The 27526-nt window shown below is 44.2% G+C and overlaps 1 protein-coding gene across 1 annotated transcript; it reads right to left on the minus strand.

Annotated features, from left to right (window-relative positions):
• Positions 1 to 2789: 2789 nt before the first annotated feature.
• On the minus strand, positions 2790 to 9833 carry LOC147116280 (olfactomedin-4-like). The gene is made up of 5 exons (XM_085991072.1): positions 9733 to 9833; positions 9408 to 9554; positions 8430 to 8648; positions 7324 to 7480; positions 2790 to 4998 (listed from the first exon to the last, which is right to left on the minus strand). Exons 1-5 carry the CDS (start codon positions 9790 to 9792, stop codon positions 4190 to 4192), a joined length of 1392 nt encoding a protein of 463 aa, XP_085847198.1. The 5' UTR covers positions 9793 to 9833; the 3' UTR covers positions 2790 to 4189.
• Positions 9834 to 27526: the final 17693 nt, after the last annotated feature.

Genomic DNA, 27526 nt, shown 5'->3' on the forward strand with positions numbered 1-27526 from the left:
GTTATTATCTAAATGGAGAGAAACTGCAAAGTGCTACAGTACAAAGGGATCTGGGGGTCCTGGTGCATGAAACACAAAAAGTTAGTATGCAGGTGCAGCAGGTGATCAGGAAGGCCAATGGAATCTTGGCTTTTATTGCAAGGGGGATGGAGTATAAAAACAGGGAAGTCTTGCTGCAGTTATACAGGGTATTGGTGAGGCCACACCTGGAATACTGCGTGCAGTTTTGGTTTCCATATTTAAGAAAAGATATACTTGCTCTCGAGGCGGTTCAGAGAAGGTTCACTCGGTTGATTCCGGAGATGAGGGGGTTGACGTATGAGGAAAGGTTGAGTAGGTTGGGACTCTACTCATTGGAGTTCAGAAGAATGAGAGGCGATCTTATCGAAACATATAAGATTGTGAGGGGACTTGATCGGGTGGATGCGGGGAGGATGTTTCCACTGATGGGTGAGACTAGAACTAGGGGGCATAATCTAAGAATAAGGGGCTGCGCTTTCAAAACTGAGATGAGGAGAAACTTCTTCACTCAGAGGGTAGTAAATCTATGGAATTTGCTACCCCAGAGAGCTGTGGAAGCTGCAACATTAAATAAATTTAAAATGGAGATAGACAGTTTCCTAGCAGATTAAGGAATTAGGGGTTACGGGGTGAGGGCAGGGAAGTGGACGTGAGTCTAGATTCGGATCAGCCATGATCCTATTGAATGGCGGAGCAGGCCCGAGGGGCCGTATGGCCTACTCCTGCTCCTACTTCTTATGTTCTTATATTTGCCTTTTTGTAAACATTAGTGAATGGAGGAAGTTATAGCCGGATCAATCAGAAAGGTTAAAAGTAGAAGTGCAAAACTGTTCCAAGCTACATAAAGTAAAGGTTAAAAGTTTATAGGAAACAAAGTCCCTAAAATATGCAGTGGGGTACTACCATATGAATGCTTAATGTGCATGCCTGAAACTCCATCCCCTACTATTTTAGCAGAGATATTGACCTATTTTAAATGTACAGACAAGTACCTCCGCTAAAATATTGGAGGGAGGAATTTTCAGAGAAACATATTAAGCGCTGGTACACTAGTATCCCTTGGTATAATTTATAATTTCAGGACCAAAAACTTTTGAACTGAATTTTTGGAAATAAATTTTGATCATTCCCATTAATCTCTGAAAGGGACATTTATTGACCCAGTCACCTTTGGAAGAAGGCCAGTGAGGTGACTATTTACGTGGCTGTATTCCAGACACTAGCTCAACTCCTGCGGTATTTAATGACGGAATTACAGAGCCATTACTATGGGCAGACATCCAGTGGCAAGGGACATGGGGTGAGCCAACTTATTAGTGGCCTGGGTAGATTTTTATTGACAATTTATCAAATAACCTGCAGTATAACCAATTGCAGTTGGTCGATACCTCATTGTGTCTTTTGGCTTAACTGGGCTAAGTCTTTCTGTCTCTGTCCACCTTTCCAGTAATATTGGTAGTGGTAAGATAGTGTATATTGATAGTAATTTATAGAGTGCATTGGATGGCCTGAAGAGTCTACTGGATGAGAAACACAGAACCTATTTATTTTAGTAACCATAAAAATATATGTGCAGCTTAGAAATTGTCCGATTTCAGTTGTTTCAACTGACTTGAGCCTTGTTTCACTGCAATGTACAGAATGAAGCCTGCTTTGTTTTCCTAATGTATTGATATACTCCAATAAACTGATTTTGTTTTACTCAATCACGTCCAGTGTTCAATCTGACTCTTGTAAGGAGAAGGGAGTCCAACAGTTGCTCCTCCTCCATTGGACACCAAGGCCACGGGCCTCCATTATAGTTTGGGAGAGTTGACAGGGTAGTGTGAAAGCTGACAGGGGAGACTGGGAACCAGACTCCTCCTTCCATCCCGGCTGCCCCTCCTCCTCCCTCTCTCCACACCCCTGCTCCTCCACCCCTCTTCCCTCCACACCTGCCTCCACCCGCCCCCCCCCCCCCCCCCCAAGAAGTAAGCAAAGGAACCTAGAGAGCCATAATAAACTATAACCAGGAGGATTACAGCTTGGTCCAGAGATTCACAGTAGTCCACAGATAATGGATCTTTAGCAATATGTGGGAAACCAACAGACCAAGTAAGTTCTTTCTTTTTCTAGTTGCTACTGTCTGTGTGGAATGTTCTGGTTTTAACTGAGGTAATATTAATGGGAAATAATCGTGGGTTGAAATTCCTCTGCGCTATTTTAGTGCGCTAGTTCACGTGTTTGTGCCTCGTTTCTCTGTACTCTCACAAAGTTATTAAGGTTGGTTCCACAAGATTCGCTCACAAAGCTTCTCAATACCCCACTCAGTTCGCTCACAAAGCTTCTCAATACCCCACTCAGTTTCACACTGAGGGAGTAAAGTTATGGCAACTAAGCCAAAAGAACATTAAATATTGACACTGTGGGTGACTGCAGGAGGAATCCTCCTAGGATCAACCAGTGCTAGCTATCAGGATCCAGCTACCAGCTAATCTTCAATGAATAATATGTATCACACTCTATCAGCAGTAGAGGAATGAAAGGCGATGACGGTGATGCCTTGCAGAGAGACACCATGCCGGTACCTACCTGGCACCACACCCCAATGGCTCCAGAGGTGAACGCAAACGTATAGAGCCAGGTAGGTGCCGCATTTGTTTCTGTGGTGACTGTAGTTGGCAGGGCCATCCTGTGACCCAACACAGGTAGATACCCCCATCCTTAGAGGCTCACACTGACACCACAGGGCTGTTGCTATTCATAAAACACACTCCAGCGAAGGGGAGAGATGTGGAAAACCAGTTTATTTGTATGTAACACTGTGATTACCAATGCAAGCGAGTGAGAAAAACTATGGAATGAATCACCAACAGCAACAGACTTGGGACGGTAAGGCTGCTGTGAGAATGTTGCCTCCAGATTGTGAAAAAGGTGATATAAACTCTTTAATTGCAACACAAGCACAAAGCTAGAAACTAGCACTCCACAATAACAGTTTTCCAAATTGATATTAGATTTTAATTTTTGTTTTTAAATGCTTTTTATAAACCGGGTTTAACAAGTTACGATTCTCCATATTATGGAATAATGGTGATTGAGGTCGCAAGCTCTTAAAATACTTGGTTGAAAGCAAGGTTTCAATAGAAATGTCAAATGTCACAATACAAAGAGGCCAAGATACCAGTAGTTACATCACATGCAGTGAACTCTGGTTTCAATCTAATTTTGCTTGGCTATCACATTAACCCAAATTACCTGTTACACACTGCATTTTATATCGCATTCAAAGCAACAGTATTGCTGCATTATTTGCATCAGATTCTTTACAGTTGTAAAATATTACACATCTAGTCTAGACAGAATTGAGATGCTGTTTATCTTATGCTTACTACTGTAAACACCAGTCCTTTCCCACACAATCATAACGTTATCAGTTAAACACTGTAGGAGATACATAGTAGGCAGCAATAGTTAGATCATTTGCATAATCCATTATTTTACATAGAAACATAGAAGATAGGAGCAGGAGTAGGCCATTCGAGCCTGCTCCGCCATTCAACGAGATCATGGCTGATCATCCAAACCCTAGCACCCGGTCCCTACACCGACAGCCATCCCACCCAAGCCCTATCCCCGTAACCCCGTGTATTTAATCCCCCCTAACACTAAGAGCCAATTTTTTTATCATGGCCAATCAACCTAACCCGCACATCTTTGGACAGTGGGAGGAAACCGGAGCACCTGGAGGAAACCCACGCAAACACGGGGAGAATGTGCAAACTCCACACAGACTGTCACCCGAGGCCGGATTTGAACCCAGGTCCCTGGCGCTGTGAGGCAACAGTGCTAACCACTATGCCACCGTGCTGTCCTATTTATTTTCCTAAATAAAGTCTCCGAGCTTTGTCATTGTAGGTTTTTATTAGTACAAATACCAAACTAAAAGCACTACAAGACACGTAACTTGAAATATAAACTTAACAAAGAACTTTTTTTTAGTAAAAAGAAAATATATCAACCAGTGGCTATATATCCTGGTTTTCCACAAACCTGTTCCAAAGAATTGCCAAGCAGATTTCATTTTTATCTTTTTAGCTATATATATTAGTGCATATGGCTTCCTGCTATTATCTGGACAAGAACACGTTCCCTTTCATTGCATGATTCTCAGGAACCTACATTCAGTTTATTCAAAGGTTAAACTGTAACTAACAACATAAGCATCACTGTACACGTACAGCTTCCTATCCCGCGGGTTGTAGTTCATGTACTGGATGCCAGGCAAGACTTTTCGGAACTGGATACTCAAATCATTCCGCTCAACTCCACTGGTTGTGTCAAACATGTAAAAGATCTCTTCTATTTCGGAGCTCAAATACCTGGTGGCGTACACAACCCCGCACACCAAAAAGGCGTTGGTTGCTGATCGTTTGTATAGCGTGGTGTTCCAGCTTTCGAGTACCGACAGGTCAGTCTCATTGAGTCGACTGACGACCAGGTTTCCGAAATTGAACGTGGTTGCATAGAGGACCCAGAGCCCATTTTCATCTGTTGCCAGGTCCATGTCTGAGTACCCGTAACAGGAAGAAAGTGTGCAGTACGGAAATTTGTCATTAAAACCAGCAAATGGCAGGGTGGCATATATGACCTTCTGTGAGGTCATGTTAAACCTGCAGAGTTGGCCCAAGTTGTAGCAATTGTAATAGTAGGCATCTCCATACATTGTGCCACCAGAGCCTTGAGCATTATAGGTTTTAAAAGTCACATCAGTAGAAGTACCTTTGGTGAGAAATTTAGAGTAAGAGCTGAAAACACGAATCTTAGTTCCAAATCTATTACTACTGGACAGAATTACGAGCCAGTATAGATCCTCTTTCCCAGGAGCTGGCAGCGGGTCTTTCCCCCAGGAACCATACGGGTAGGATGTCCCAAAATGATTGAGCATTGAACTCTTGGGATAGGAGACTGCTTTTAAACTTCCGAAGGAACAGGACCCTGCGAGAAATACCAACAAACCCTGTTGCTGTTACAGTGGACAAAGAGCAATATGAACAGCATAATAATACTCAACACACTTAAAACACAAACAATGAAGCCCAGAATCCATTTGACCTTCTCTAACCATGTCCTGACACCTTATGTGTCAAATTTTTTGACTTTTAATACTCCTGTGAAGCGCCTTGTGACGTTTTACTACATTAAAGGTGCTATATAAATACAAGTTGTTGTTGTTATGTAATGATCAACCCCATCAGAATTTTAGACCTCTATCAGGTCACTCCTCAAGTTCCTCAGCCTTCTCTTTTCTAGAGAAAAGAGCCCAAGCCTGTTCAGTCTTTCTTGATAGTTACATCCTCTCCGTTCTGGTATCATCTTTGTAAATCTTTTTTGTACCTTCTCCAGTGCCTCTATATCCTTTCTGTAATATGGAGCAGTACCGTGCACAGTACTTTGAGTGTGGTCTAACCAAGGTTCTAAATAAGTTTAACATAACTTCTCTGCTTTTCAATTCTATTCCTCTTTAATCATACTTTCTAATTATATTATAGACAGGACTGGTGGTGCTCACTAGCATTACAATTTTCATTCACATTTGGATCCTACATGTGTGGGTCTGGTTCTCTACTTTCTCCCAAACTGAGAACATTATGCAACTAGCAGTACAACCCAATGGTTTGCATTGGTCTAAAACAGATACAAGCCTTACTAAACCAGTCAATGACTTACAGCAATTACATAAGGCCATCCCCATGGGAACCCTACCATAATGCCTTACTTTTTTTTGCTGGATGCTGGCTGTTGCTGGGGTATAGTTCCACAGTATCTCACCCAAATGGGGAATCTTGCTGTGCAACCCCAAGCAGTAAGGGGCAGGCTCTACACCCATTAAAGGTGTTGCAGCTAAGCCCAATCCTGTCCTCACCCAACATCCACACACATGGGTCCTTTCCAATGACTCACTGGATAGAATTAGGAACTGAGTGGCTGATTTTACCCCCTCCTTAAGCCAGTTGCTCCCTGGCTGAGGTCAGCTAATTCAACACAGACCAAAGATCGAGGTTTAGCACCTTCTGGTCTGCATTACAATGTGCCTTTACCCGCTAGGCCATCGAGGGAGCTTTTACATTTCTTTCCACGAGAGGTTCCTAAGATAACTCACGAGTTGCCAATGAGCACCCATGTCCCTTATGATCAGTAGGAAGAGGAGGAATTCCTAGTCCACTGGACTAATCCAGGGCCAAAGCTTATATTTCTTAGTGGTTAAGTGCTGAGAGTCTGCATGTTATTTAAAGTGCCTGCCCTGTGGTCACCCTGAGTTACTGAAACTTCTTTACTGTGAAGATCTACACATTTTGTTTTTATTTGTTCTTTGGATTTGAGCAACACTGGCAAACAGCCCAACTCTAGTTGACCTGAGTACATTAAGATTCAACCACATAATGTGGGACTGGAGACACATGTAGGTCAAACTGGGCAACAGTGGCAAGTTCCCTTCCCTGAAGAATATTTTTTGCTGGTGCCAGCCCACAAATTTATTGAATTCAATTTCACAACTTGCCATGCTGGGATTTGAACTAATGACCTTTGGGTTGCTAGTCCTGTAAAAAGTTATTAGGCTACCGTACCTGTGGGTACGTTGCTTGGTAAGATCTGCCAGTACAGCTGTTTGCTTGTTGACTGACTGAAATTGTACTCACTGTATTTTCAATGCAGGATTTTATGAACAGGAAGGGAACCAAAGTGAAGTTAATAAAAGGGGTGATTACGCAACTTGGGGAGAAGTCTTCTTTGTAGTTGGTCTGGATCTGCAATCAGCTCAGATGGCAATGTCATGAAACAACTGATGTTGGACATGCCAAGTCAGGAAAAAATTTGCAGGGCTATTGTGAAAGAGCAGGGGAGTCGGACTTATTGGACAGTTCTTTCAAAGAACCAGCACAGACACGATGGTCCGAATGGCCTCCTCCTGTGCTGTGACATCTGGTGACAGCATTTTCAAGAACAGAGACTGGCTCGGGCCGCCACTGGGCATCATACTATCTGGTGACTCATTCCAGAGTATTACACGAAGGCTAAACGTGGTCGGTTTTGAAACTGATCCACTTTTTTTGGGGGGGTTCTTCCAGCCCATTTACCTTTGAACTTACTGAGTTTCTTCTGCGCAAAAAATGAAAGTGACAAAACTGAATTAATGCAGCTGGCATTTCACAGCAACAAGATTTCTTATCACCTGGAAGAAAACATCAGGACGGGTTCTTCCTCTTGTCCGCGTGGTGATAGGTGATTAGAACTGATGTTAGCCTTGCCAGTTGTACTCACCTGACTGTGGAGTGACATATGGTGTTGGTGTTACTAATAGTGCATTCTGGCAAGAAGACAGACTCCTTTTCAGGATGATATTTCTTCTGTGCTCTCGAACTACTTTAAGTCGGTCGTGTTCCTCTAATTCATCCACCTTGATGGTCATATTTTGCGTCTGTTGGATAAAGAAAGAATACAAAAAAGAACTTGCAATTATATAGCGCCTTTTACAAAGTCAGGATGTCCCAAAATGCTTTACAGCCAATTAAGTACTTTTGAAGTGTAGTTACTGTTGTAATGTAGGAGATGTGGCAAGCAATTTGCACACAGCAAGCTCCCACAAACAGCAATGTGAAAATGACCAGATAATCTGTTTTGGTGGAGTTGGTTGGATAAATGATGTGGTCAGATCCCCCGGTCCCTCGTCGAGTTTCTCCAGTGATCAGTTTACCCACACAAACCAGAAAGATCCCAGGTTTGATTCCCAATTTGGGCCAAATTAGATTCTCTCAGTCACGGGAGCTTCAAGTGGCATCATGCGACCCCAACCAGGGAAGCAAAAATGAGTTTCCGCTCCTAATTGCTGACCCATTGCTGAAAGTACGATGCACTTGTAAGGTGAGGAGGGCAAGATCAGTTTGTTGACCTGCAGTCAAGTAATCTTCCAACACTCATTCTGAAGTCACATGGCCGATGTCCTGGAGGTCAAGGGCACCCATGGAACCATACACCAGCAAAGAGTGGAAAACAAAAGAAGTTATGTTGTCAGAAGGTAGCCGAATCATATTTACAGTGGGAGGTGAAGGGGGGGATAAAGATATTGATAGGGATGATTTTCCAAAAGATTTTAAATCAGTATAATGCTTACTTAACCAAAAGAGAGAGGTGCCTGGACCATATATGCTGAAATATGTATGTTCCAAATATGCTAATGACAATCTCAGTAAGGAGGTCACAAGAATACCATTCTAATGGGTGAGCTAAGAATGGGACTGTATATACTCAAACTACAATTTTTTTCAACGAAGTGATTATGTAAATTGGATGGTGAAAACAAAATACAACATATACCCCCATCCCCTCCCCACACACAACAATCGCAACCAACCCCCAATCCCGGTTACCTGCATAGCCAGATCAGTTATCTCATCTTGGTTCTGGGAGCATTTTTCTTGAAGTCGGTTAAGTAAGTCAGTCAGTTCGGCGATTTCGATCTCTATTATCCGAAATGAAATGATACTGTATAGTTCGCCATCATATTCTTCTTCAAATTCATTAATGCGCTGCACAAGGCTCTTCAGTCCCTGTTCCAAGTGGGCAATAATAACAGCAGATTCCTTGAACTGCCAATTGAATAGAAAGTATGGTTTTCTGTTAGAGATTGAGACAAGGTATCAACTGGTCAATGTGCAAAATAGGGTTAAAGGAATCTCATAAGGGTTTGTTCACCCATCAAGTCAACAGCAAACCCTTATACTTGAGCATAATCAAGGCTGACACTCCAGTGAGTACTGAGGGAGCGCTGCATTGTCAGAGGTGCCGTCTTTCAGATGAGAAGTTAAACCGAGGCTCCTCTGCAATCCTCAGGTGGACGTCAAAGATCTCATGCTACTATTGGAAGAAGCGCAAGGGAGTTCTCCCAGTGTCCCCATTTATCCCTCAACTAACACCTAAAACAGATGATCTGGTCATTTATTTTTTGCTGTTTGTGGGACCTTGCTGTGCGCAATTTCCGACATGACAACAGTGACTAAACTTCAAAAAGTACTTCATGGCTGCAAAGCACTTTGGGACGTCCTGGGGTGAAAGGCGCTGTAGAAAGTCTTCTAAAGGAAAAAGCTCTCTGACATCCCCTTCCGCCCATGCGTGTGTAGGAAGAGCAGTTAAATCTCCAATTTGCACCCACAACCTGGCTATAGCTGCGGCGAGCTACGGGCTTTGAATCGTCCTCCTATCTCAGCACAATAATGAATTAGTTTCCAGATACTGGAGAGTTGGGGCACAGTCCTGGGTCCAGGCTCTCTGCTGGAGTGGAGGTGGACGCGGCAGCCTTGTAGCTGCGGTTCTCGGACGCTCGGAGTTGGACTTGGCCTCACACTCACCTGTTGGACGTTCAGCCTGTGGCTGCAGTTCTCAGAGACCGAATACAGCTGCTCAAGTTGGAGGTGGGGGAATGGCGCATCCGACATCTGAAGATCGCAGTAACACCTCTTCGCGACCCGAGCCTCTCCCAGAACATCACCGTCCGCCTGATGAATGAGCACGAATGAGAATTCAATATAAAATCTCAAGAAGCCTCAGCATCAAACTAGGGTGGGGAGTGAGTCCATCCCCGCCCCCCATTTCATAGATCTTTGCCCTGTAATGTTCGCTATGATCAGTTACTGGAAGGATTTGGTAACGTGTGATGGGATGCACTTTACTTACAGAAGCAAGGCTCTGGAATATAAAGAAGCCGAATATCCTCGTGAGGGTGAGCAGAGCCATGACCTTCTAGCCAGCTGGAGCGGCGGAACCAGAGCAGCTGATCCTGGAGACACCAGTATTTATGCAAAGAGGGAGGCGGGGACCAGGGGAGGTGCGATGGGCCCGGGACATCGCCCATGACAGGGATCCTCCCGTCGCTGGATGAGCTCCTCTTCAATGGAGATCGGGGGGAAAAAATCACCCATTCAGCATTGGGTCGGCCTGAAGTTTAGCAGCACCCACCGCCCGCTCCTTCCTGAGACCGTGCGTGTTGGTGAGCAAAGAACCCTCAGTCAACTGGGGAGGGAAGGGCCGTACCTCAGTTAGCTCAGTAACCTTACACATGGGGTCCAAGTGATGGGAAGCACAGAGGAAGCCTCCAACCCTTTCTGACCACACACCCTCAAGGGCAATTGGGGATGGGCAATAAATGCTGGCCTTGCCAGCGATGCCCACATCCCAGGAATGAATAAAATAACAAGACAGTGTGGCCAGAAAGGGTTGGAGGCTTCCTCTGTACTTCACATCACTTGGACCCCATTACATTCCGTTCCATGTGAATTTAACCCTGATTTGTTTCATGGGATCCACACTAAGTCTGATTAGAGTCTGTGCACATCCTTCTGTGGCAGATTTGTCACCATGACCCGCCACGCTGGTTGGATCAGCAGGGACTTTGAAAATCGTTTTTTTAAACCGATTTCCATCGATAAATTCCTGTTTTTTTGTGTGGTGAACCAGTAAAACTGATGCCCTCCCCAATTTCCCTCACAAAATATGCTATTGTTTTCTTGTTAGCTGTGGTTCAGTAGTAGCATTCTTGCCTCTGAGTCAGAAGGTCGTGGGTTCAAGCCCGAATCTAGAGACTTCAGTACAAAATCCAGGCTGACACTTCAGTGTAGCACTGAGGGGGTTCTGCACTGTCAGAGGTGGTGTCCTTGGGATGATACATTAAACCAAGACCCCGTCTGCCCTCTCAGGTGAACGTAAAAGCTCCCATAGCACTATTTGAACAAGAGCAGGGAAGTTCTCCCCAGTGTGCTGACCAATATTGATCCCCCAATTCACATCAGGAAAACATTATCTCACTGCTGTTTGTGGAATGTTGCTGTGCGCAAATTGACTGCTGCGTTTCTTACATTACAACAGTGACCATACTTCAAAAGTACTTCTTTGGCTGTAAAGTGCTTTTGGATGCCCTGAGGTCATGAAAGGCGTTATATAAATGCATGTCCTTTCTTTTGTAAGACATTACCTCCTTTTTTTTGAAGCCATTTTGAGTGTCCCTAATATCCAAGTAATCATATATCTCTATCCAAGTAATCATATATTGCATCCCTAATGATTCCCTTAAGCATCTTTCCTATTACTGATGTCAAACGAATGGGCTTATAGTTACTTGGGTCCGTCGTGTCTCCTTTTTTAAAGATGGGGATTACAATAGCCTTCTTCCAGTCTATGGGAACTGTTCCAGAGTGCAGTGAGCTATTAAAAATATGGGCAAGGGGCTTGCACAGCACATGTTCCATCTCCCTGAGGACCCTCGGGTGGATATCATCCAGATTAGCTGCCCTATCCATTTTCAGGTTCTTAATTCTATCTAAAACAATATGTTCATCTATGTTAGTATTATTAGTTTTATTATTAACATCATCATTAAATTCTAACAGTCGAGCATCATCTTCAAGAGTGAAGACAGATACAAAGTACTCATTTAATATTTCCGCCACATCTCGTGAGTCCTTTGTAACCTGCCCTTGAGCATCCTTCAATGGCCCAATACAGCCTCTGACAGTTCTCGGACTCTTCACATAACTGAAAAAGCTTTTTCCATGACTTCCTCAATTGTCTACAATCCTCTTTTCCATTATCCTTTTAGCTGATCTAATAGCAGCCTCCATTTTCTTTAGCTGTTCCTTGTACTAGTTGAGTGTTAGATGATTTTAGGTCATCAATCAAAGGCTGGCTCAGGTCATACACATTACTAAAAGTAAGATCACAACTGTTTCCCTGTTCATAATCTCCAACAATTTGTATTATCCCACCATCATAGTGGCAGGTAAGTGGCTGGAGCCACAACAATAAATATATGTTCTACGATTTTACTTTTTAAACACAAACTATCTAGCGGTTAACTGAGACTGATGGTGAACTCTGTAAAAATGATGTCTATAAACTTTGTAAAAAATTGTGAGTTATCATTTAGCTTGACTGTATCTTTCCTTAAAGTCAGTTGCTCGTTTTCTTGAATTTTAATCATACTCAAAATAATTTTTTTAAATGATTTTCTCTGAGTTTACCAGGGTTTTTTGAGGTTCCATTTTCCCCCCCAATTATTTTCTCCCATTTTTATGCTAAGAGCCTTAAAGAATGATTGGAGTTGGAGAACACACCCCTAAACTATGGGATGCTCCTTCTGCGAAATGTGTTTTTTGCTGAGATTGCCGCAAATGTATTTAAAGAAGCTGACCCTGTGGTGCAAGGCTATCTTACTGAGCGACACACACAGACAGACACAGACACACACACAGTGCTTAAGGAGCAGTGCTCCCTGTGCCTCTGCACTGGGGCTGCATTTTGTCACCACTGTTTCTCCTCCCTTGCTGTGTTTCACTATACTCTGCATTAATTTTCTTGTTTCCTCTGTCCCTGCAAGTCGACATCCCTTAGATTATATTTGGTATGTCCAAATCCATCAGTACTTTGTGTTCTGCTGTTGGGCAGGTCCTAACTCAAGTCTCACACACATGAGATTCTTCATACTAGGGAAGGATAGCTAAGGTGGTTTCATTAGCCTTATGGTTTTTTATCTTCGGAGTACCTTCTCCTAGGTGGGCTGAAACCAAGGCTAAAGTGCCCCACCTATCCTTTACAATGCCCCCCCCCCCACCTAAACACATAGGATGCAAGTAATGTTCAAGTACAACATCCTATTCTTTTCTTGAATAAAGCTGTGCCTATCCCAAAATCATTCCTTTTCAGTTCTTCACACTTCTTATCTCCACTATCATCAGGGTCTATGTGCAATTAACACTAGTTCCCTTAGTTATCAGTTAATACAGGATTGATGGGATTGCCTTATCTTCTCTGTTCACTATCCTATCTCCGCATGACATCATGTACCATTACTTGCCTTAAACCCTCAGCCATATTCCTTGTGAAATCCCTTTGCAGGGGGTGTTGGTTGGAGAATTGGGATTGCAACGTTGTGGTCCAATCTCTGACTTGTGCACCTTGCGAGCTCGGCTTTCCCTGTTGTCTTGGGTAGTTTCACTGGAGAAATATAGCACAACATTAACAGTGAATCTCTGAGTCCTATATTCTTTATAAGCAGTTAATATTTCCTTTAACGTTAGCTGCTTTGACTTTGCACTTTCCCCACATGTGTACAAATTCACTTTCATTAGTGTATGTCCCTAAATAAACTTCCTACAGACCTCAAACTTTACTACTGAAATATTAGGGAAGAGTTATTTTACTTTGATCCAGTATGAATTTCCATATCAGGACTAGGCTCAGTTAACAAACAATATCATTGAGGACACCATGATTAAGACGCTAGTATTAGGACACCAGGGTTAAAGCTGACTGGTGTGTAAAACATAGGAACAAATTATTGCAAAATAGAACGTTATAAAAAGTATAACAATTTGGAGCATTTAAATTTGAAAGTCAGCAGTTTTTGTAACATTTGCTCAATTGTCAATGACAGCTGGTAACCTCAATGCAGACTGTGCAAAATATTTTAGCCACACTTCCTCTTACTGTGGCCTGTGTTATGTGATTCATGCTGCAATTTTTGGAATTTTGGAAGGAACTACTAGAACTCTGTGGTATTTGACATGGACTGAGGTAATTGACAACTAACTGATTGGTACAAGTTATCTAAAGCCATTTCCCAGAACATTACCAGATCAGGAATAGAATGGGTTAGAGCGAGATATAAGTACTGTACCTTCTACACTGTCCCATCAAGCACTTGTAGGTCAGGTACAGCGCAGGTTATAAACAGGGTTTATACTTTGTCCCAGCAACATACCTTAATTTGAAACTCAAAAGGGTACCCCTTACTGCACGAAAGCAACATTTCCACCACGCCCACCAACTGTATATGTGGCCTCTTTGATCGTGATTGCCAAATTAGTGCTGAATTATGGGCCGTTCACACCGTGGTGCAATATTGCTGCTGTGTTTGACAGGCTACAGAGAAAATATATTGTTTGCTCTAATTTGACCTATTTTCACTAAAGAAAAGCATGAAGCATTGATAAGGCGCAGATTTAATGCAAACAAGAAAATGGCTACATTAAAAATAAGACAGAAAAGCAAAAACCTTACACGTAAGACTGAAAGCATCTTGGGTCTACAACACTGACTACACTTCAAAAGTACTTAATTGGCTGTAAAGTGTTTTGTGACATCCTGAGGTTGTAAAAGGAACTATATTAATGTAAGTCTTTCCTTTTCTTTTTTTGAAATTGGTCTTTGGCGAAAGTGTGAAACGAGTGATAGTGAATTGGCAGCTTGTTTTACACCACGCCTGATTTTATTTTCTTGGGCATGGTATAAAACGGGCTGCTGATTCGCTATCGTCCATTTCACACTTTCCTCATGACAGCTTCAAAAACCCTGTTAATTGGTCCCAGGACAGAGTTTATGCTTTACTTGCCTGCTCCCCACTGGCACTCAGCTCACCCTTATCCACTGTCCTGGCCCGCTGAAGTTGGATTCTCAAAGCTAAGTTGCTAACTTGCATTTTTTGAAGAAGAAACATTGATATTCAGTTGGATTTTGCTCCAAGCATCAGTTTCGGATGTTGTGGAGGGCTCTCCGTTTGCATGTTGAGATTGTTCTTCACGAGCAGCAAACAAAGAGCCAAGGGCGGGAAGTTCTTTAAGGGTTACAATTTTAATGAGGAAAACCAGTTGGTGAAGAAACATTAAATGCTCCTTGAGGTCCTACCTGGGTGTGTCAAAGAAGACAGGTCTTCGCCACCATTGCTTCCCAAGACAGGCTGTCAGAGAACTATGCCGCCTATCATGGGCTCAGCAGACAGCATCTAGAACAGGAATGGGTCTTCTTGTAGATGTGAAGGTTTTTATGACACTGGATCCTTCCAAGCCATTGCAGTAGACACCTGCCAGATCAGCCCCTCTGCAGTGCACAGATGATCCAAGCAAGTTATGGACCCAGTGTGTTCAAGAGGCAACACCTTCATCACTTTCCATTTGGAAGGGAGGTACCAGTTGGAGAGGACACAGAACCTTTACATGCTGGCAGAGTTCCTCAGGGTGTTAGGGGATGGTTTTTATTTATGATTAGATGTTCTATCCATTCCCCAAAATACATAAAGTTCTTGAAATGTTGAGGTCAAACATTCATAGATATATTAAGCATACAGTACATGCAATAGTACTTAAACACACACTTAAAAGATCATTCTTACAGCCACTACTGATGGTTGGGGACTCAAATGTGTTACTGTTCTGAGTTCAGTATTTTAGGCTGATCAAATACTTATTGCAGTCTGCCACATTTTATATATTTCTCTTAATTCGACTATGTGACAATTTGAACGTTTTTGCATTACATTATTATACCAAAAGTTAAAATAGAACTCCAGATAAGGAGAATCAAATTGGACTTATACTTTTACAATATTTAAGCTGGTTTCTTTACCAACGGGTTCTTTTTTCGTTGGGCTAATGAGACCGGTATAACTCTATTACTTTGTTATCTTATCAATGATTTTGCTCTTGTTACATAATTGCTATTTCACCAAGTGAAATCTTTAATTATAAGTATGTCTTTGATTATGTACCATTCAGCACCAGCTAATTTCCCATTCTACAGAAACCTTAATGGAAAAAGATAATATTTACCCAGGTGTTTTCCTTATGCAGGACTAACATTTGGCTTGTGCCCATTATCAGAGATTACAGCTCCCTGAAACTTAGGAACCAGTATGCAATGGCATGTCTTTAATTAAGTTCCCTTGTTAAGCAAGTGATTACTTCATGTTGCTATCTACCAATGTTGTAGGGTCAGTCTCAGTTCAAAAGTTCAGTGATCACGACTTTAAAATTGAATCATACTTCCTTGCTGAACAAAGGCTAAAAGCTAGCATTAGTACAATATAAACAAAAATCAATAGCTGTATTACAACAACAGCAATATAGCACCTTGTATTTATATAGCACCTTTAACGTAGTAAATCATCCCAAGGCACTTCACAGGAGTGTTATAAAACAAAATTTGACACCGAGCCACAGAAGGAGAAATTAGGGCAGGTGACCAAAAGCTTGGTCAAAGAGGTAGGTTTTAAGGAGCGTTTTAAAGGAGGAAAGAGAGGTAGCGAGGCGGACAGGTTTAGACAGGGAATTCCAGAGCTTAGGGCCTAGGCAACAGAAGGCACGGCCACCAATGGTTGAGCGATTATGATCAGGGATGCTCAAGAGGCCAGAATTAGAAGAGCGCAGATATCTCGGGGGGGTTGTGGGGCTGGAGGAGATTAAAGTGATCGGGAGGGGCGAGGCCATGGAGGGATTTGAAAACAAGGATGAGAATTTTGAAATCGAGGCGTTGCTTAACTGGGAGCCAATGTAGGTCAGCGAGCACAGGGTTGATGGGTTAACGGGACTTGGTGCGAGTTAGGACATGGGCAGCCGAGTTTTGGATGACCTCAAGTTTACGTAGGGTGGAATGTGGGAGGCCAGCTAGGAGTGCGTTGGAATAGTCAAGTCTAAAGGTAACAAAGGCATGGATGAGGGTTTCAGCAGCGGATGAGCTGAGGCAGGGGCAGAGACGGGCGATGTTAGGAAGGTGAAAATAGGTGCTCTTATTTATGGCGTGGATATGTGGTTGGAAGCTCATGTCAGGGTCAAATACAACACCAAGATTGCAAACAGTCTGGTTCAGCCTCAGACAGATGCTAGGGAGAGGGATGGAGTTTGTGGCAAGGACCAAAGACAATGGGTTGAATTTTGCGGGGGGTCAGCGGGTGCAATCGAAGGCGGGTTGGGTGGGAAAGTGATTTTTTCCCCTAGCGGTTCAGGACCCCACTGTGAACCCGCTGCCATGCGTCTTACCCACATGTCTGGATTGTCAGCGCTGCGCAGACCTGAACCGCCGTGGCAGGGGAGGGAATTAAAATCATTAGTGGCTTGTTTACAGCCACTTATCAATGTTTTTTTCCCAGCCTTTTGGATTTGACAGGTTGGCTACTGGTTTCCGGCACTTCCTAGACCTCGTCTGTGAAGCTGAGGTGGGAGGTCAGTGGCCATTGAATCAGCTGATGAGTTGACAGCTTCAAATGTCAAGTCAAAGCTCCCAGCTGATTGAGAAATGTTCCCTTAACCACTAGCTTCCGTAAACTGCATTTTTACTACAGATTCAGAAGGCTGCAAGTCTTTACACAAGTCTCCATCCAGTCTGACCTCATTACCTCTCCCACCATTGACAGATTACTCTCATCTCTACTTCACCTGCCATGTATTCCATCAGCATGGGTGCCTTTACAACTCTCTCACCTTGGTCCTCAGAATCCCACCATGATCAGCCCAACACCAGCATCACCAGGCACACCAGCAGCACCAACAACAACACCAACCTTCTCCACAATCAACCGATGCTACACAGGACAGAGGGCATCAGCATCTGACCACATTGCTGCCCGGGTGGTCAGGGATGGCCTTACCATGGCCAGATTTACTTCACTTGATGCTGTACACCCTGGCTGCCACATGATGCGCCAGGTTGGCACCACCCCACACCAACACCATAAAGCATTCCTACAGTGTCCAAGCCATTCCTTTCACACTCATCACCATTGCGGTGGGTACTGATATGTCTCACCATTCACTGTAACTCACTAAGCCACTTCCAAAAGTGCACACAAATCTGTCCAAGAATGCAACATGTTGAAAATAAAGGTTTCAATGTTTGACACCATATTAACAGAAACTTCACATGAACATTGCATGAAACACCCACGTGCCTACCCTTGTGTGTTGTTAGTTAGTATGATTGGATTAGGATGAGGGTGAATGTGAGGGATGGCTAGTGAGATGGGGATGTAATAATGTTGATAGAGAGGGATGGGTGGAGGTGCAAGGTAAGTTGGTGTGAGTAAGGATGTGCAGGAGTAGGGTAGGGAAGGTAGAGTGATTGGGGATGTGACGAGAGGCACAGCAGGATGAGCTTGAGTGTGGCTTTGTACTAACGTTTCATGATCTACTGAGATCATTGAAAGGTTTGCGGCACTGCACCCAGGTACTCCTGATTACATCCCTGCTTGTGCCCTCCTCTGCAATCTGCAACCAGGCTGTGTTGATCTCTTGGGGAGGTGTGTTCCACTCATGGGAAGGGAAGAGAACCTCCCTGCGGGCTGTGTCTCCCTCTATAAGCAGATGGGGGGAGTCATAGGAGAGCCTGGGTACAGTCCTGCAACTCGGTGCAGTGCTTGGCAGTGTTTGCAGCACCTCAATGCTGTAAGAACACTGACAGCACAAATGTCAAAATAAATTTGGCCATGGTCCCTTTAAGGAAACCGGCTGATGATGCGTCATCAAATGACATCACCAGACCCGCTTCCTCTAATTGGCCGCAAAATGCGCTGGGCGGGCTTAACAAGCCCCATCAAGGGAAATTCATTTCGGAGGCCGGGATGGAGACAGCAGCGGAGTTGGGACCCGCCACCGACGTCGCCCGCCACGGACCCGCTGAGGTTAGTAACACCCCGGCCAATGGCTTTGGTCTTCCCAATATTTAATTAGAGGAAATTTCTGTTCATCCAGAGCTGGATGTCGGACAATTTAGAGACAGTGGAGGGGTCGAGATCGGTGGTGGTGAGGTATCGTCAGCGTACATGTGGAAACTGACGCTGTGTTTTTGGATGATGTCACCGAGGGGCAGCATGTAGATGAGAAATAGGAGGGGGCCAAGGATAGATCCTTGGGGGACACCAGAGGTACATTGCCAGTCAATCTGATTAAGCCTTTCCTTACAAGGGTACAGAGTATAGTAAATGGCAGCCGTGTGGGTATCTGGGCTGCTCAAATGAACATAAACTATCCCTGTTCAATTCATGTTCAGGTAGTGTCTAACTACAGGAACATCATAATAAAGTGAACGCCATTATCCAGGAAGTAAACATGATGCTTTCTTTAAATGGCAGTCCACAGTGCCCTCATTATTTGAAGGCTCACACTAAATTAATGGATACCTGCTGGGACACCAGGGATATCCTCTGTAGGCATGGCTTCTGACCCCATTGAGAAAAAGCAGAGGAATGTAAATAGGATGAAAAGGTAAAAAAGAACCTGCATTTATATAGCGCTTTTCATGACCTCTGGACATCCCAAAGTGCTTTACAGCCAATTAAGTACTTTTGAGGTGTAGTCACTGTTTTAATGGAGGGAAACACAGCAGCCAATTTGCACACAGCAAGCTCCCACAAACAGAAGTGAAATAAATGATCAGATAATCTGTTTTAGTGATGCTGGTTGAGGAATAAATGTTGGCCAGGACACCGGGAGAACTCCCCTGCTCTTCTTTGAAAAAATGCCATGAGATCTTTTACGTCCACCTGAGAGGGCAAGTGGAGCCTCAGTTTAACATCTCATCCAAAAGACAGCATTGCAGCGCTCTCTCAGTACTGGATTAGCTGGACTACTAACCAGGATTAGGTGTTCAAGTCTCTGCAATGGGGCTTGAACCCACAACCTTCTGACTCAAAGGCAAAAGTTCTATCACTGAGCCAAAGTGGACACCTACAATGAGACTCCTGCACTCAACTAGAATTTTTGTAGCGCATCAAATGTCCTATTGTCTGGACTCCTCAGGCAGGATTTTTCAGCAAAAGTGTCTAAAATAATCACAGCCTGCCACATATTGCATAACTTTGCTTTCAAAAAGAGGAGTAAGCAGCAGGACAAAGAGGAACCCCAGTAATAAAGAAGGATGACGAACAGGAGAAAGAAATGAGGAAGCAAGGGTGTGCCAGGGAGACTGATGAGGCAATCATTCACTGAGAATTTTAACCATACACACCTAACAGAAACCATGCAATTAAAATCAGCCGCTGTCCCTCGCCATTCCCATTGTCTTCTATTTTAACCTGCTTTTCTAAGCAGGCAACAAGGACACCCACCTGAAGCCAGCGGGGTCCTTCTTTAAATATACAAATCAGGGTCCATGACTGTAATTTTTACTGGTGGTCCAAGCAGGAGAAGCCATTGTGGCTTGAGTTTAACATTCTCCTTGCCATCTTCAAGAGCTCATCCTACATAAACTCCAGTTCAGCTGGAACTCCACCACCTATCTCATACTAGGTCCAGCTAACTTCCCTATTAGCCTCCCCAACCTACAACTGCTATCCTCCCCAACCTCCAATGGCTCTTTGCCTCTGTCCTTGATTACAATTCCTTCCATAGTCTTGCTCCAGCCTACCTTAGGAACCTTGTTCAGCTCTATGTACCAGCTCACACTCGCTGCTCTTCTAACTCTGGCTTACTGTAGGTTCTCTCCAGTCCACCATCAGTAGTGGAGCCTTCAACCATCATGACCTGCCATCTGTAATTCTCTTCCCAAACCTCTCTTGTCTTATTTCCTTTCTCTCCACCATCAATAACCACCTCCAAACCTATCTCAGGCCAGTTAATTTCCTGAACTACTCTCCCAATTCTTGCTTAGTAACTTATCCCCAGTGAATTGTGTTGTGCTACATTAATGGCTATACATGTGCAAGTGGTTGTTGTTGTGCATGTGTGCATTTTCTGAAAATTAAAGAGCTCCTCTCCTTCATCTCCCTTCTATGTATCGGCCTTTTCCATACACTTGTCCTTATGTCCTCTTCTGACCACTGTATTCCTTCACTTGTCTTGTATGTTTCCTCTTCTGGAGCTCCTGCTCTATTGCTACTCTATATTTCCTTCTCCATTTCTTCCCTCTTCTATCTCTCTTCCTCCATCTCTCATCCTTTATTTCAATTTGTCCATGGCTCCTTCTAAATATCTTAATCCTTCTCTCCTTTTCTTTAAGTACCTTTCTCCAGCTGTCTTCATTAATTTCTCACCAACATGTTCTGTACCTATTCATACTTTGCATCGTCTTGATATCTCTCATTCTTTATGCCACAATACTTACATACCACATTTATGGAGCATCATGTCCACAAGTGCTCACCAGGGGGATTGAATCCCCAGTCTCAGTTGGGCGAAGTTAGGGGAGGTGAATGAAGGTGTGGTGGAAGAGATAGGTTTTGAAAAGGCACTTGAAGGTGATGAAGCATATAAGGATTTAGGAAGAGATTCAGAATGCAGAGGCATAATGACTGTAGGCTCTGCCACTCATGATGTGGTGGAGGTGAATGCACAGTAGACCAGAATCAGAAGAATGCAGGGTAAGCATAGGGATGGAAGAGATCACATAGGTAGGGTGGAATGAGGATGTGGAGGAATTTGTAATTAAAGATGAAAATTAAAATCAGTGCGGAAAGCAATGAGCGGTAGAACCATGGGACAAGCTTGAGGTGACCATCGCTGAGGACATGCATGATAGTTGAAAAAACTTTATACAGAATAGGACACAAGTGGTGGGTTCTGGACTAATGCAATGGATTCTGCATCCATGCACGATTTGTATAGGTTGGAGCACAGGAGGCTGCTGAATAGTTCATTGGAGAGGTCAAGTATGGAGCGGAGGAAGGTATATTTGATAGTTTCAACAGCAGTGAGGATGATTATGGAGATGGAAATGGGTGGGCTTGGTGAAGAGCCAGATGTAGGTTTGAAGCTTAGGATCAAAGAGGACACCAAGATTGGACACTGCCAGGTTCAGCCTGAGCAAACAGTCGGGAAAGGGATGGAATCAATGGCTAGGGTGCAAAGTTTCCAACAAAAGCTTCACTCTTGCTAATGTTGAACTAGAAGAACTTTTAGCTCAGCCATGGCTTGTTGGAAATCACAGCAACAGTTGTGTAGTTGAGGATGGTGGTGGAGAAGTAAGGCTGTGTGTTGGCATACATGTGGAAGTGGAGCTCATTCTTATGGATAAAGTTGCTGAAAGACAACATAGATGGGAGACAGGAAAGGGCCAAGGATGAAACTTTGGGACAGGCCAGAGCTGACCATGTGGGCGTGGAAACGGAAATGGTAGCATAGTGGTTATGTTACTGGATTATTAATCCAGAAACCTGGACTAATAATCCGGAGATGTGAGTTCAAATCCCACGATGGCAGCTGTGGAATTTAAATTCAGTTAATTAAATAGTCCTGCCACATCCAGTCATGAATGGTGGTGGACCATTAAACAACTAACGGGAGAAGGAGGCTCCATGAACATCCCCATCCTCAATGATGGTGGAGCCCAGCACACAAGTGCAAAAGACAAAGCTGAAGCGTTTGCAACCAGCTTCAGCCAATTCGATTCACTCCACGTGATATCAAGAAATGGCAGAGTGCACTGGAGTGCACAAAGGTTATGGGCGCCGACAACATCCCAACTGTCGTGCTGAAGGCTTGTGCTCCAGAACTAGCCACGCCTCTAGCCAAGCTGTTCCAGTACAGCTACAACACTGGCATCTACCCGACAATGTGGAAAACTGCCCAGGTATGTCCTGTCCACAAAAAGCAGGATGAATCCAATCCGGCCAATTACCGCACCATCAGTCTACTCTCAATCATCAGTAAAGTGATGGAAGGTGTTGTTGACAGTGCTATCAAGCGGTACTTACTCACCAATGCTCAGTTTAAGTTCCGTCAAGACCACTCGGCTCCAGACCTCATTACAGCCTTGGTCCAAAAATGGACAAAAGAGCTGAATTCCAGAGATGAAGTGAGAGTGACTGCCATTGACACCAAGGCAGCATTTGACTGAGTGTGGCATCAAGGAGCCCTAGTAAAATTGAAGTCAATGGGAATCAGGGGAAAAACTCTCCACTGGCTGGAGTCATACCTAGCACAAAGGAAGATGGTTGTGGTTGTTGGAGGCTAATCATCTCAGCCCCAGGACATCGCTGCAGGAGTTCCTCAGGGCAGTGTGCTAGGCCCAACCATCTTCAGCTGCTTCATCAATGACCTTCCCTCCATCATAAGGTCAGAAGTGGGGTTGTTTGCTGGTAATTGCACAGTGTTCAGTTCCATTCGCAACTCTTCAGATAATGAAGCGGTCCACACCCGCATGCAACAAGACCTGGACAACACTCAGGCTTCGGCTGATAAGTGGCAAGTAACATTCACGCCACACAAGTGCCAAGCAATGACTATCTTCAACAAGAGAGCATCTAACCACCTCCCCTTGACATTCAATGGCATTACCATTGCCGAATCCCCCAACATCAACATCCTGGGGGGTCACCTTTGTAAGGGGGGTTATCTTACACCCAGGTAGTCCTGGGTACCTCAGGCTGATGTACAGTCCCTGAGGAGTTTTGGGCTTTTGACTGTTTATAGCAAATCACAGTCCTCGGAGAATTTCTCTGAATAAGTGTTTCTTGGTTGTTTATACCAGATACAACCCCAGGCAGAGTTTCAGCCTGTCCCACTTAATCTAACTGCTCATTCCCAATTGCAGCTCATCCCCCAAATTACTGGCGTGAGGTTTTGAATCCCACTTCCCCCACTACTGTTCTACAACGCGAATTACAGCTTGGACATTTGTGACAGATTCAAATTGCAGTAACCAGAAGCAGACACCGGATAAAAGATACAACTCACTTTATTTGGACACGTAAAACACAAACAAGGCAATAATCTCAGTACCGAACTCCACACAGCACTTCCCACTGAAAGTTCCTTGACGTCTTTAAACCTGAACAAGTTCTTAAAACAGCACCTTAAACATAGAACTTTAACCTTAACCAATCGTTCTGGGAAGGGAAAACATAGGGTGAAACCGAACTAAAATGACCTTAAACCCTATTCCTATTACCACAAGCCTCCCATCCTCCTATCACTAAGTGGGGTGATCCTCATTGAGGAAAGCTCATACTCACAGTCCCCTTTCGTACGGTTTTGAAAACGCTTTCGGTCCGGAACAGCGCGCTGTACCACGGACCTGTTGGAAGACCTGCTTGCAGCGTTTCTTCACAGTCTGGGTTCCCTGCTGATGCGGGCAAGTCGCGGTTGGATTTTTCTCGGGTAAGTCCTTAGGTTTCGTACATTTCAGGTAGGCTAGCTTCCCCTCGGTTGATTTTCTTCCCCCTCGGTCAGCTCGGGTCGGTCTTGGGAAGACGTCTGGGCACCGGGAAGCCGAGGTAGGTGAACTTTTCTTCCCCCTCACTCTCCGGTCTCTGGTTCCGAAGCCTCCGTGGTCCATGGGCTTCTTCTTCCTTCCTTCTCGTCAGGCATTCCTCCGACTCTGCCTCCACACACACGCTGTCTGTGAGATTCTCACCCCAGTTATACTGTATCTGGGCTTGAGAGTCCTTTGTCTTTAGATACCAATAATGGTCCGGTGATGGCTGTCCCTTTGTGTCCGGTCCAGTGCTCAAAGTGTGAGTAGGTGCGAAGTGTAGACTAGATTGCCCGTTAATCCTTTTCCTTTGTCTTGTTTGGCTTTGGAAGCTCCTGGCTCCGACCAGTCTGTTCCCTCTTTGTGAGGTTTGTTTTGGGTTGAGCTCTTGCCCTGTAGAGGTGTTGCGTCTGGTGTTTTGGGTTGGGGTGACCAGGGCCTTTAGATGCTAATGGCCCCCAGTTCACCCTTCCTTCTGGAATGTTCTGACGGTTAAGAATGATGTGTTGCCTTTTTAAAGAAAATGTTTTTCATGGGATCCAAAAATTCCTCCTTTCCGGGGTCCGGGGACCCCTTCCAACTCTGGGTAGAGGTTCTCGTATGGCCTCTCCCCAACTGGGAGACCCCCACCTTCCCCTCAGCTTAAACTAGAAATTACCACGCACACACATTTCAAAATCACACAGTTTAAACAGGTTTCTGGGGAAATGCCCCCTTCTTAGCTCGGGCAATCCGCAGCTTTCTGGGACCCTGCTGTGTCCTTGGGATCCTTGTGACCCTTATACCATTGACCAGAATCTTAAGTGGACCAGCCACATAAATACTGTGGCTACAAGAGCAGGTCAGAGGCTTGGTATTCTGCAGTGAATGTCTCACCTCCTGACTCCCCATAGCCTTTCCACCATCTACAAGGGACAAGTCAGGAGTGTGATGGAATACTCTCCACTTGCCTGGATGAGTGCAGCTTCAACAACACTCAAGAAGCTCGACACCATCCACGACAATACAGCCTGCTTGATTGGCACCCCATCCATCACATTAAACATTCACTCCCTCCATCACTGGCGCACTGTGGCTGCAGTGTGTACCATCTACAAGACACATGGCAGTAACTCACCAAGGCTTCTTCAACAGCACCTCCCAAACCCATGACCTCTACCACCTAGGGCAACAGACACATGGGAACACCATCACCTCCAAGTTCCCCTCCAAGTCACACACCATCCTGACTTGGAAATATATAGCTGTTTCTTCATAGTCGCTGGGTCAAAATCCTGGAACTCCCTCGCTAACAGCACTGTGGGAGTACCTTCACCACATGGACTGCAGCGGTTCAAGAAGGCAACTAACCACCACCTTCTCAAGGGCAGTTAGGGATGGGCACTAAATGCTGGCTTTGCCAGCGACGCCCACATCCCATGAATGAATAAAAAAAGGATATAGAATCTATTGCAAGGGGGTGCAACCATGAAAGTGCCATACCACGGAGATAATTATAGAGGTGGCAATGAAGCAGAGAGGACAATTATGTCAAAGTCTGTGGAGGCCAGTTTTATTACATCCCCTACATATCTCCTGATTTATGCCTTTTCCCTCTATGTTTCCTCCTCTTCTATATCTCTTTTGTGTCTCCTCTCTTTATTTCCTCATCTTCTTCTCTACATATCCCTTCTCCCCAATATTTTCATGGTTCTTTCCTGTATGTCCAGTGGATGTTTCCTCTTCTACCTTTCGTCTGCCCTCTATTTTTCCTATTCCACTACTCTAGCTCATAGAATCATAGAATAGTACAGCACATAAGGAGGCCATTCAGCCTATCCAGTCTGTGCCGGCTCTTTCGAAGAGCAATCTAGTTAGTCCCACTCCCCCGTTCTTTCCCCATATCCCTGCAATTTTTTCTCCTTCAACTATTTATCTAATTCCCTTTTGAAGGCTACTATTGAATCTGCCTCCGCCACCCTATCAGGCAGAGCATTCCAAATCCTGACCACTCATTGCGTGAAAACATTTTTCCTCATGTTGCCTCTGGTTCTTTTGCCAATCACTTTAAATCTGTGCCCTCTCATTACGACCCATCAGCCATTGGAAACAGTTTCTCTTTATTTACACTATCCAAACCCTTAATGATTTTGAACACCTCTATCAAATCTTCTCTTAGTCTTCTCTGCTCTATAGAGAACAACCCAGCTTCTCCAGTCCACCCACATAACTGTAATCCCTCATCCCTGGAACCATTCTAGTAAATCTCTTCTGTACCCTCTACAAAGCCTTCACGTCCTTCCTAAAGTGTGGTGCACAGAATTGGACACAATACTCCAGCTGGGGCCTAACTAGTGTTTTATATAGGTTCAGCATAACTTCCTGGCTTTTGTACTCCATGCCTCTATTTATAAAGCCCAGGATCCCATATGCTTTATTAACTGCCTTGTTAACCTGTCCTGTCACCTTCAAAGATTTGTGCACAAGCACCCCCAGGTCTCTCTCTTCTTCCGCCCCCTTTAAAATTGTACCATTTACCATATATTGTCTCTCCTCATTCTTCCTACCAAAATGTATCCTTGGGTAAGGGAGAGTTTTGTTTTTAAAATAAACCAACCACGGCTAACCCGCGATCCTCCGATGGAAAGTGCGCATCTGTGATTAGATTCGTGATACAGCCCTGCCAAAAAATATACACTCACACACGCAAACACCAGCAGATACTTGGTGTCTTAAGCTCATGGATTATGAATAGCTGCTTGGACAAGGTACACAACAGCTGTTGGAACCCATGAACCATTCTGCAGAGAGAGCCGGGGGGGGGGGGGGGGGGTGCCTTGTCAAAGAATGCGTGTTTCACCCCATAGCTTGGTCGACAGACTCAATGTTGCACGTGGGTCCATGAGACACAACCAGACGTGCAACACAAACCCAAACATCCTGCTCCCCAGCGCACCATTTGTTGCACGCTGATGTGTTTACCTACTTTTGCTACAAACAGCTGCCTAGACTAGTGAATATTCTTAGTTCTGACTACATAAAAAAATACACAGTTCTGCAAACCAATAAAAAGGGGGGGGGGAGAGAATGCAGCAGCTTGTTTTTTATATAAAAGGCACTACATGTACACTATTCTCATTAATAGGCAAGGACAAAAAATTCTAAACTTTATTTGACAATGAACAGGCAAATCTGGACTAAAATTTCGCATGAATATTACAAATGAAATAGGGAATTCAAGATAACGAGGTCAAACTAAAATGATCTCTGGGGCTAAAACATTCGACGGTCCGCAGCTTTGATGCTGGGATTTGAAAGAGAGAAGTATCTTTGCTGTCATTGAAACCGCAGTTAATCATTGAGAAGTGAAACAACTCGGCAAATGTTGGAAAAAAAATTCCTGAGAGGACCAGAATAAAAATATGAAAAGCAAAAATCTAATCTACTTCCCAAGATTGAATATGCGTAAAACTTGGGCACAAAAGACTAGATTCGGACTAATTTCCGTACGAGCATTATACCAAAATAAAACCAGACTAAAACA

This window comes from Somniosus microcephalus, chromosome 6 (assembly GCF_052327205.1).
Source record: "Somniosus microcephalus isolate GS21.2 chromosome 6, FLI_Smic_1.0, whole genome shotgun sequence".
NCBI classification, from domain to species: Eukaryota; Metazoa; Chordata; class Chondrichthyes; order Squaliformes; family Somniosidae; genus Somniosus; species Somniosus microcephalus.

What these genes read in the sequence shown, in the direction of transcription:
- LOC147116280 (XM_085991072.1), bottom strand. Translation starts at nt 9,792, where the DNA reads ATGGCTCTGCTCACCCTCACGAGGATATTCGGCTTCTTTATATTCCAG. An exon ending in TATTCCAGAGCCTTGCTTCT is followed by an intron (nt 9,555 to 9,732) that starts GTAAGTAAAGTG and finishes CTCATTCATCAG; the next exon opens with GCGGACGGTGATGTTCTGGG. An exon ending in TAACTGATCTGGCTATGCAG is followed by an intron (nt 7,481 to 8,429) that starts GTAACCGGGATT and finishes TTTATCCAACAG; the next exon opens with ACGCAAAATATGACCATCAA.